At 32.2% G+C, this 11,608-nt stretch overlaps 1 protein-coding gene across 1 annotated transcript; it reads right to left on the minus strand.

Moving 5' to 3' along the window:
• Positions 1-303: 303 nt before the first annotated feature.
• Positions 304-3,033, minus strand: LOC127799678 (protein VERNALIZATION INSENSITIVE 3-like). The gene is made up of 3 exons (XM_052333902.1): positions 2,807-3,033; positions 1,472-1,663; positions 304-1,232 (listed from the first exon to the last, which is right to left on the minus strand). The coding sequence occupies exons 1-3, from the start codon at positions 2,853-2,855 to the stop codon at positions 376-378; spliced, it is 1,098 nt and encodes a 365-aa protein (XP_052189862.1). The 5' UTR covers positions 2,856-3,033; the 3' UTR covers positions 304-375.
• Positions 3,034-11,608: the final 8,575 nt, after the last annotated feature.

An 11,608-nucleotide genomic window follows, 5' to 3' on the forward strand; every position in this document is an offset into this window, starting at 1 on the left:
GTTTTTCCACTCCTTTTGCGTCGACTTGTCTGTTCTTGTACTCAAAAGACCATTTGAATAGGAATGAACCCTAACCTAGAAATTCAACTTCTCCAAAACCAAGCATGGATATCACTTTCCACTTGATGGCCTTTACTGTATATTCAACGGCATGTTCATATCTATAGTTGGTTAAAACTACTCCGCATAAGGGATGGTGCTACAGACAGTAGAATGATTGAAATTAAACATTCATTATAAACCATGTATTCTGCAGAAACAAAAGTAAACTAGAATTGAAATTTTTATCAAGGTCCTAGGTAATTGAAATTAGTTTGAGACTGCTTGCTTTTTGTAAGAGACTAGAATGCTCAGCCAGCCCGGCCAGTGAACTTTTCACATCCAATGCCTCAATTTAGCGCGGCATTGAGGCAGAGAAACAGGCCTTCGTTCACTGTAAATCTCATCGCTGAAAGTATCAATGAGCTGGGCTGCTAAGCTTGGAGGGTCATCGCTCAGAGTGTCCACAAACACGCTAACCACCTTTCTCTCTCTTGGTGTGGCTTTCAAGCTGAACCAAGTGAGAAACTTCACCCTGAAATCCCTCTCTATGAGCCTTTCATGCTCCAACCACCTAACTACTTGCACATAGTACTCATAATCTCTCTCTTCTGGTCGTTTTTGGCCACTGAGGACTGCGTGTTTAGTATTTTGATAAGATTTACATGGCGTCCGGGGTGGACATGAGGTGGTAGAGCGCAGCACAAGAGAGCTATTGTTCTTGTTGGACTCGTCCCATGGTTGAAGCTCTGCGAGTGCCACATGCTTGGCCAGGGACAGGGACAGCTTGCTGTAGTTAGAATGAACTGAATCGATCTTTTGATGAATTTTGACTGTTGAAGCCGGGCCTTGGTCTGGGTCGGGGTCTGGTTTTTTCTCTCCCTGTTCATCTGAGATAGATCTTTTGGTTGGTGCAGGTGTGACCCATTTGGCTCCCCAGATGCCTAGAGTTTGCGACTCGCTAAATAAAGAAACCTTGCAGGAGTAGTTAGTGGAGGGACTGAGATCGGCCAACTTGAATCTATTCTCCGGGCCTAGGAAAATGCATGCAGCTTCTTGGGGATAATATTTCATGGCCGATCTTCGATGCCAGACACTACAACTCATCAAGCATTTGTCCAGAAGATGAGCGCCGTACACCGAGACAAAGGTAACTCTAGTTGGTGATAATTCTTCAAACTGGATCCGGCACCCTGCCAAGTGCGCCAGGTAAATTATAAATAAGCAACAAGAAGGAAAGAAAGCAGATAGGTTCACTACACTAATGGAGATCATGAAGTAGAGCATTCACATTACAAAGAAAAAAAGCAAGCAAGCAAGCCCAAGTCAGAATCTTATCACTTTTTCATCTTAAATTAAGATTAAGAAAAAAGAGTAGAAATTTCTGTTATTACTGTTTATTAGGCTAATTTCATTATCAAACGGCACTTACAAGGTGGTTCTCTCCCATACAGATGGTAGACACTGCACGAACATCTCTTGCAGCAGACGTCTTCTGGAGCTGGAGTTGCTCTGCAGGAACGTCTTTTGAAGTTCCTTTCAGCATGGAACTGCTTGAGATTTGTTTTAGCTTTTACAGTGCATGCGTCCGAAATATTATCTAATGATCTGTACATAGCCAGTCCTAAGATAATTTATGGTAAGTAACAACCATCTTATGTTTATCACTGAAGAAGCAGAGCTTTCGTTTCTATTTTAACAAGTACAAACACCGGATACTTCAGGATCTAACTCGTAGCATCAAAGCGCGCTAATGGGGAAGTTCTATCCAAAGACTATTTAAGACCATCTTGGCAAGTACCAATACATGCAAAATATGAGTGTTTTAAGTGAAAGGAGAATGTCACGGTAAATACACAATTACGTAAAAATAAGATAGAATTTGAAATGAGATTATCCACAATAAAATTGGAATACCGTTAGAGATAAAAGTAGTCTAAACACATAGATGATGAAACAAAAAGTCATAAACCAATGAAATGAGTAGAAGAAATGGAATAGATATATAGGAAAAGGGATGAAGGGCAACCAAAGTAGAAAACCCTTATATATAACACAAGATATATATGACTATGGATAGAACTAGTTGTTGTGCCATAACTAACCTACCCGACCCCATTTGGCAGGATTAAGATTTGTGATGACAATATTAATTAAAGAGAACCCAAAAACACACAACAAACAGAGGAAAAAGAAAAGCCTCACAAGACATCATGCTTGCTTCAACGTAGAGAGGCATGGAGGTCCACTTTCTTCATAAATATATTTGTCTATTTCATGAAATATTAAGCAAAACCAAAGGCCACTGTCTGTTTAACAATCCAAGGGAATCAAATTTCTGAAAATTAAAAAAAAAAACTATGAGCTGTTTCAGTCGGAATAAGTTATATTTTTCCTCCAAATCTAGTCAATCAACCGTGTGATCATTTATGCCAAAGTTCAGGGCAAAATCATGTAAATGCACACAGGATGAAAGAGAAAGAAGAATGTAACCCTCTTTCCACTCTTTCCAAGAAGTAATTTTCCATGGAAACAAACAAACGCACAAGAAAATGATCCAAACCCACCACCTCGTTACGTCTACTGTCAAGAAGAAACCAACAGGCGACCACAAAGAACACAAAAAACCAAGAAAAATGAGCAAATCAGAATTTAACAAGGCTGCAAACAACAGCATTGTACAAGAAACATGAAAAAACATTCACAAGCACCTAAAAACAATCACTGGCGGAAAACCCAGAAGGCATAGAGACTGGGATATACTAACCACGTACGGAATCCACACTAGAAAATCGACCTTTTGGTTTTCTCATCATCCAAACAGAAGAAAATGAAAAGGAACGAAATAAATAGTGATCTTTTGTTCGGGGATAAAATGAATTAAACACTAGGACAGATTTGTGGCCGAGAAGTGTGAGATTCAGAGAGGGAACCAATCACACGATGAGAAACAAAATATACAAAGGATTATGCTATTCGGAGAGAGAGAGAGAGAGAGAGTGGGGGTGGCAGAAGTTGGTGAAAACTAAAAGTGCATTGAAAGGTAAAAATAAAAATAATAAATATAAGAACTTACAGTGAGAGAGAGAGAGAGAGAGAGAGAGAGGGAGTTGCGTGTTGTGATTTTTGGTATATTTTAATTAATTTTGTTGGCATAGATAAAAACGAGATTTTGCGTGATTTGGAGATGAGGAGTGAATGAGACAGGCCTAAGCTCCTGCTACTGCTGCTGCTGCTGCTGACGAGTGACGACTGACGAGTGACGACTGAATGCCCGATGCCTCCTGCCTCTGGCCTTCCCGTCGGTCACCGCCTTCCTCTGTGGCTGTGGGTATCGAGGAGGAGTCAGATGCGGTGACCTCAAATCCAGGGATTCTGTCTTTTTCTTTCCCTTTTTCTTCATTTTTTAGCAACAATTACATATAATCGACTATTCTCTTTGTTATGCTTCAAACTATTTTTAGTTTTTACTTTTTTAAAATAATAAAAATATATTTATTTTTATATTTTTAAAAATAAAAAATCATAAAAAAATTAAAATAACAAAAAATTATTTTAACTATTTTCATTATAAAAATACTTAAAATTTTTAAAATACAAAAAATGTTATAATAAAAATAATACGTTTATAATAATTTCAAAACAGATACTTAAAATATAAAATTAAAAATAAATTTAAAACTAAAAAATAAAATACAGAGAGAGACCCTTTAATCTTTTAATTTTGTGGCTCCTCCTTTAATCTCTTAATTAATTAAATTAATTAGTGATATGGAACAATTATCATGGGGGGGGGGGTTATCTTCATATTATATATTTGGTATTTTAAGTTGGTTGAAAATATTAAATTAAATGCAATCCCATATCATGTTTCATAAACAGATATCTAATTTTCTTATTTCATTTCAATTCTATGTTGTTGTTTAATTCAGAAAATCTCCTCATTAATTAATGATTTATTTTCCTTATGTTTATCATCTTCTAATTTTACAACTATAATAATGATAAAATGTAACCGAAGACAAGACTTGTCTTCTAATCATCAAAATCACTCGGGAATCTAAATTTTAAATAATATCAAATTTTATAGAAATTTATAATCGAATATGATTTATGTACACTTAACTATGATACATTGTATATTCAATTATTATAAACACTCTTGTAGTCTTGATTCAATAAATATATATTAAATTCAAATTAATTATTATACAATTAAACTTACAATCAATCGATCATATATATAAACTCTTCAAATGAAAGAATTGGTAAGGAAAAATAGTGATGAGAATTAGCAAGAGTAGCGTATCCGTATTCGTGCCAGATCCTATATTTGGCCCAAGGCATTAGAATAAAGTTGAGTTAACTTGGAGGTCAAAGGACTTAAGACTATGGTTTCTCCTTTATTATAAGGGGCGTTTGGTATGGGAGAAGTTTTTAAATTCTTAAAATTCATGATTATTGGGAATGCTCATAAAAATTTTTTATTCTTAGGATTTATGCAATTTTGTGTTTGGATAGATTTAAACATTTTCAGGAATGTTAAGTATTCTTTTATGAGAATCTTACATTACTATGTTTGGTTTAAATGTAACATTATTGGGAATTCATGTTCTTTTTTCAAAATTATCCTTCTTTAGTTTTTTATTTAAAAATGATAAATTTTTCCTACTATATAAAATATTGAGACCCACAATATCTTTAGAAAATAAAAAAAATTATTTTTTTACACATTATGTATATATATGCATGTGTATATATATATATAATATATATACATAATATATATGTTTGTATGAATATCTACTTTAATATATATAATATTTTATAATAAATAATATAAATATATTATAATATATTTTTATATTTAATATATAATATATAAATATATATACATATATATATAATATGTTTGTATGGGTTATAAAAGAGTAAGGGTGTTTTAGTCTTTTTATTTGTTAAAAATATTCTCAAGTTTATGGGAAACTTAGATTCTCAACCCCCATAAAAATCTTTTTATGGGAAAGTTACTTAAAAATTATTCCCGAGAATCCTATTTCTCAGGATTCTTTTTATAAAAAAGTTGTACCAAACATAGGAATACAGATTCCCAACCTAACATTTCCAGGAATCTTAAAATTTCTCCTGTATCAAACGCCCTCTAAGGGTGCGTTTGATTGCAAGGGTAGAATTTGAGTGGAAAGAAAATGAATTCCAGGGAATTGAATTGTAAGAAAAATAAATTCATGGAAATTGAAAATTTAAACTGTTTGATTGGTATAATTTTCTACCTAAAAAATGATATTATTTTCCATATTTTGGTATTTGATTGGAAATATTTTTCATAAAATTGGATTATTTTCTTGGCATTTCGTGTCTGATAGGCATTATTTTTCATGGAAAATGACACATTTTCCATGAAATTTAATGGTGAAAACGTATTAAAAAATATTAAATCTTGTACAGAAAAATTAAAATAATAACGTATTTTAAATTAATTAAATTATTTTCTCAAAGAAATAAAACTACAAAATTATTTTTGTTTTGTTTTTCAAAAAAATAATTTATACTTAATTTTGGCATTTTTTTATACATTTATATTTATTAATTATTAAAAATATAAAATATAAATAATTTACAAACCCTTCCCCCACCCACCTACTCTTCTCCCTCATCCCCAGCTGTCACCCACACACTGCCCTTCTCAATTGCCAGGAAAATTCCATCTCCTCCCCCAAATAATTTGATTTTCATGGTTTGAAGGAAAATAGCCTCACGTGACCATTAATGGAAAAATGAGTTCCCTAAAAAAAAAATGCTATCAAATAATACAAAAGTTGAAAATTTAGTAGAAAAGTTACATTTTCCTTGAAAAATTTGGGCTATCAAATACGCCCTAATAGATAAGCAAGATCTCCTAATTCCAAATTTCTCATGCCTTGGGTCATATAACCTTCAAGCTAACTCGATTTTTTTTCTGATGTGAATGGAGAAATTGGGTTAATAGGAAGGCCAAAAAACCCAAGGTATGGGGAATTTGGATCTAGAATTTTCTTGAATAGCACACAAGATTTTGTCTATTCATTATAGTAATTGGATAAATCATCGTCTCGATTCTATCAATACCAAAAAGACACTAAGCTAACTTGGAAGCCAAAAGATCATACAGACAAGGATTTGAAATTAGTATTTTTCTAAATAAACACAATATCTTATCTCAATTGCAATTTTTTTTTTTAAAAAACCACTATAATGATTGAGGACATTTCCACGAGTAAGGGAATATTATCTTTACTATTTCTCACCATTCTTATAATTTATTTTTTTTTATTAATTATTTCATTTGATATTTTAAATTTGTATATAAAATTATGTTTGTTTCTCTCTTGAGTATTGATGATGCAGAGCCGATCACCTTCTTCTGTCTCGAACCAAGTACCTGCAAAAAGGGTCGGGACTTACTCCTCGTGATCCCTCCGACACTCAAGTCAGTTCACGAATTTTTGAAGAGTATAATAGTAATGGAATATAGTAAAAGAGTCCCTTAAGAGTCCGATCCCCTTACCTGTAGAGGCTGTCCTTTATTTATAGATGACGTTCAGCCTACCCTGAGAAGATCAGATAACTTTCAGATGGAGATAAGATAATATTTGAATTGAGAAAAATCTTAAGGTGTTGGAGAGATTCTTGTTTGACTGAGTCTTCCTCTCTATCTCTTACAGTTCAAACTCATAATAAAGATTATAAAGATAAGTGGAGCTCCTAAAACTTGACACGTGGCGATCGCATATTGGCCTGTACTGGCACACATGACTCAAAGTTAATGGTAACCTCCCAGGGGTAGTACAGTAAAATTGCCCCCTTGTAAATATTCCCTCATCAAGTATCTAGGTAACTTTCTCTTTCTTCTCGAACCCAAATTTGTATAGAAAATTGCTGACTTTTTTTGTTATCTTTTCCCTCTCTTAGAACCCTTATCTAGGTTTATAGTTAGCTTCTTCTTCTATCTTTTTATTTCTTATCAAATCCGAATATGCGCTCGTCACCACACACAAGTGATAAACTCAAATAATCTTTTTCTTCTCTTTGTCTTCTTCTTTTGTTTAACTTTACTTTCTTTCTTCTTAAACCTAGTGGCAATGAACCCATATCTAGGTTCATCCCATCTTCTTCCTTCTCTTTCTCAAACCTAGATTATTGATTGTTTATTCTTCTTTAACTCAAATCTGGATTCCATTTATACTAGCTTTTATTTGTTAATTGAAAGATAAAAGAGAGAAAATAAAAGATAAATTTGTCATTTCACTAATTTATTTAATAACAAAGGTGTTCATTATCATTACTCAGATGCCAAAAAGATTTCTTGCAATTTTACCAAACCTTAAAGGTGTTCTTTATTATTTATCTGACTAATTAAAATAGGAAGATCCTCTAACCATATTCAAATAATAATAATAATAATATACATAAAAAAAGAAATTACAAGTTGGTTAAGTGAGAATTGGATTTTTGTGTTACGAAATTGAATAAAAAATAAGCTATAATCAACCCATCAATCATACATGCGAATGCAGAATTTTACTTGAAAAACTCAAATCGAATCAGATATTGGTATAACAAAAGTGATATAAGTGCTACTAAAATATCACTAAAATAATATTATTATAACTAATTTTAGAATATTGGGGACCTTGAAGTCGTAATTACGATCAAATTAGAAAATTTAATCACAGACAAATTTAAATTCTACGTGAAAATTATAACAATATGCAGGCTCTCAGTTGGGCTTTTGTTTTGGGCTAATTATGGGTATTTCTGCCTCGCTAGCTTTGCTATTGGGCCGATGAGTCATGTTTTTGTGCCATTGCTTTCGAATTTCAATATTTTTTGGTATCATTTTGATCAATTCGTTAAATGATCTCCATATGATAGGTTAATATGTAAATCATCGTTTTAAATATCAATGTTGAACTAATTTAAATTGTCACAAAATTGGTTCCAAAAAAGATAAAAAAATATTGATCTAAATAATACAAGGGGAAAATTATTAGAGGGTCTATTAAAAAAACTCAAAATATTAAAAATAAATTATATAAAATAGCTAATGTTACGTAGGATGTGAGTGAAATTTACATGTAAAAAGAAAGCATAGTGAATGTGTTAATGATTATGTCTTACATCATTAATTGGTAAATATTCAACAGGTCAAAAGGCCGTGTTTGGAAAGTGCGGAAAAAATAATTGAAAAAGAAATTGTGAATAAAGTAATTTATTATTTGGATTTGTAGAGGAAAAAGGGAAGAGATTGATAAAAAATATAAAGTTATTTGATTGCAAATGAATTAAAAAAAATTAAGTTAGTAATTGTTGTCGATTGAATATAATAATAAATTTAATATTTGAAAATGTTGTTATTAAGTCATCTCAGTTTATAAGAAAAACAATAATTAAAGGATATAAGAACGTTCTTGCACAAACACTACGATACTTAAATCATGCACCGGAAATATTGAAAACTTGAAAGTCATATTAATACTAATATCAAAACAATCATAAATCTCCTAAAATTATATTTTTTTACAAATAATGTCTATCCCAATATCTCGACGTCTTATCAACATTAGCATTCTTTATGGATGATGTTTATTATTCTCGTAAAACTTTCTAAGCGATTTTCAAATGTTTTAGTTATCTAGTTTGCACGTTGCATGAGACCCCCCTCCCCACGCGTGCATTTATGGAAAGATGATTTGGTAGTTTTATCATCTCTGAGGGGCGAGGATGGCTTCCCAAATAAGATTTTTGAGCACGAGATACCAACAAGAAGCCCTTATAAGTCTTCCACAATCAGGGGTGGATCCAGAAATTTATGTAGGAGAGGCTAAAATTTTGTTTTGAGGTATAAAATTACATATCACAAATTTTGGGGTAGGTTGAAATTTTTTTGTGATTGAATTATTAGTAAAATTTATTATTTTTTATATTACAAAATTAATTTTTATATTAAAACAATATTTTTTTATATTAAAAAATAATTTTAATATTAAAAAAATATTTTTAATTGTGAGCTGCTCTGAGCTCACGCATGCATCCGCCCCTATCCACAACTGATAGTCAGTTTGACCCACCTTTATGGGTTGGCCCAATTTTTATTTTTAATTTATTAATTAATTTTTGATATTTTCACTGTAATATATTAATTGCTTCTTACTATATCTTTCGGGTTGAAAGAAAAAAAAGGAGCTCGAGGCTAAAAACCAAACTTTTGGTGGATTAATCGAAAACCATACACAAGGCACAAATGGAACAAAAAATAACCCTTGTAAGACTCAGTATTAAGTCATTCATATGCAACAAAAATTGAAAACAAACCATAAGGGGTTTAGCAATATACCTCCACAGAGATTTTTCACTGCTGGTTGTTTTTAATGAACCTCCTTCTTCTTACTATCGAATTTGCTTCTACTTACCTGCGAAACTCAGGTGACCAATTCGCCTCTTCAAACGTAGACGACCTAGTCTGTCTATGCCTAAGCCGTGTTAGGACCTTCTCAGAATCCATCATTAGAGCCATGTTAGGACCCTCTTAATGAATGTGAACTGGAGCTGTTCGGTGTCCCTCAATAAGCTATGCTGTCTCACAGCAGAATCTTAGTATGAGAGCAAAGATGATGCAAAGCAAGGAACTTGGAGCAAGGAGAAGCTACTAGCTTTATGCAATAAAGGAATAAGAAGTAAGGAAGCAAGAAGAAGAAAATGTAATCGGGCAAGGCTTATTGTGCAAGCATTCTCCCATCATTTTCTCTAATTATATAATGCATCAGAGCATTTAATGTTCTGATGTGACAAAGCCGTAGGAGCAAAAAAAACATAAAACAATTATCCACATGAAACTCTTGGTCGACCGCCTCACGCACCAGTTGACCTGTTTTGGCCAACTATTACTCAACTTTTGTCATTTTACACTTCGGCCCCATGATTAACTTTTAATAGTCTTTCCACTTACTCTTAATGGAACCAAAACCCTTGATAACTCTTAACAGTGTGCCCTACTAATTCTTAACAATCTCTCGTACATATTGATCCACACAAATAACTTTTAGCTGCAAATGGCATCACTAACTCTCAATGATGTGGAACATACTTATATCAATGGTTCACTAATCCGATACATTATTTAGTATATGCGTGACTTTCTAGATTTATCGCTTTGTAGCAATCTAGACACGTCAATTCCTTGGTGTTGGTTGAACACTTCGACCTACTAAGATGATTTCTTCAAATTCCTAGAACACTTTGAAAGATCTTAAGTATTATCTAATAAGGATTTATGATAATTCTAATGACAATGAAGTCTGAACCTTAAATGAACCTATTAAGACTCTTCAATTACTGTGCACTATAGTCCTTCCATGGACTCACATATTGACCAAGTGATAGTTATGAACCGATTAAACTCAGAGGACTTGATAACTATGTCAGATCCAGTATGGTGTGATCGATGTAGCATTTCAAAACTCTTCTGACATTAGAAACTCTTTCCGATCACGCTTACCCTGGTTAGGGAATTTCTAATCACAACTAACTTAGACCATACCTGTCTAATAGAGGATAACGGATCCCATTAATGAACATTTACCTCCATACACCATAGCACATAGATCACATAGAGATCATTCCCTCCTCTTACACCGGATGATTTCACTTGACGATAAATACCCAACACTAGTGCACAAGACAACTTTATCGCTTTCTGTCAAATGACCAGATACACAATCGAGAACCAAGAACAGATTATTAATCCTTAAAACTGATGTTTTGCATTTGATATGGTTTTAATAATGAAAAATAATTGTATTTTGATGATAAAATTATTTTGTTAATGGCTATTAATTTGGCACTCCATTTATATGTTATAATAAGCACCAAAATGAAAATCAATTTCATTATGCAATCCAATACTAAAAATGTTGTAATAAATTTTTTATGGCATTTAAAATATTATGTTTTATTTGGTTAAAATGTGCAAAAATTTATATAAAAGTATTTTTTACTGTTACTACAATAATTTATCATTATTATAGTATTTTTACCATTGCTACAGTGACTTTACTATTGCTATAGTGACTGGACCGTTGCTATAGTGATTCGACTATTGTTATAGTAAATCCAACCTTTTGCTACAGTGATTCTAACCATTTGCTACAGTACGATTAGTTTTTTGAAAGCTCTCATGAAGCTCCATAACTAGAGAGATGTAGGTTCATTCAAGTATTCCAAGTTAATTTATTACAAGCTTTCAAGTGCTTAATCTTTTATATTCTCATTTGTTATTAATTTTTCTTTCAAAATGTTTTGAATATTATTTGTATCATTTTGTTCAAGTATTGTGTTTATTTTGAACGATCTTGTAACTAAGAGTGTCTATTCTTAGATCATTTATTTTGTATCATTCTCAATTTTTCTACATTGAATAGTTAGAAGATTGAGGTTTGTATTTCATAACTTGTAAGCTAGAAGGCTTATTTGTGAAGTAGGATATTGTAATTCCTAACATGGTTGTTAGAGG

Source organism: Diospyros lotus, chromosome 4, assembly GCF_014633365.1.
Source record: "Diospyros lotus cultivar Yz01 chromosome 4, ASM1463336v1, whole genome shotgun sequence".
Taxonomy (NCBI): Eukaryota; Viridiplantae; Streptophyta; class Magnoliopsida; order Ericales; family Ebenaceae; genus Diospyros; species Diospyros lotus.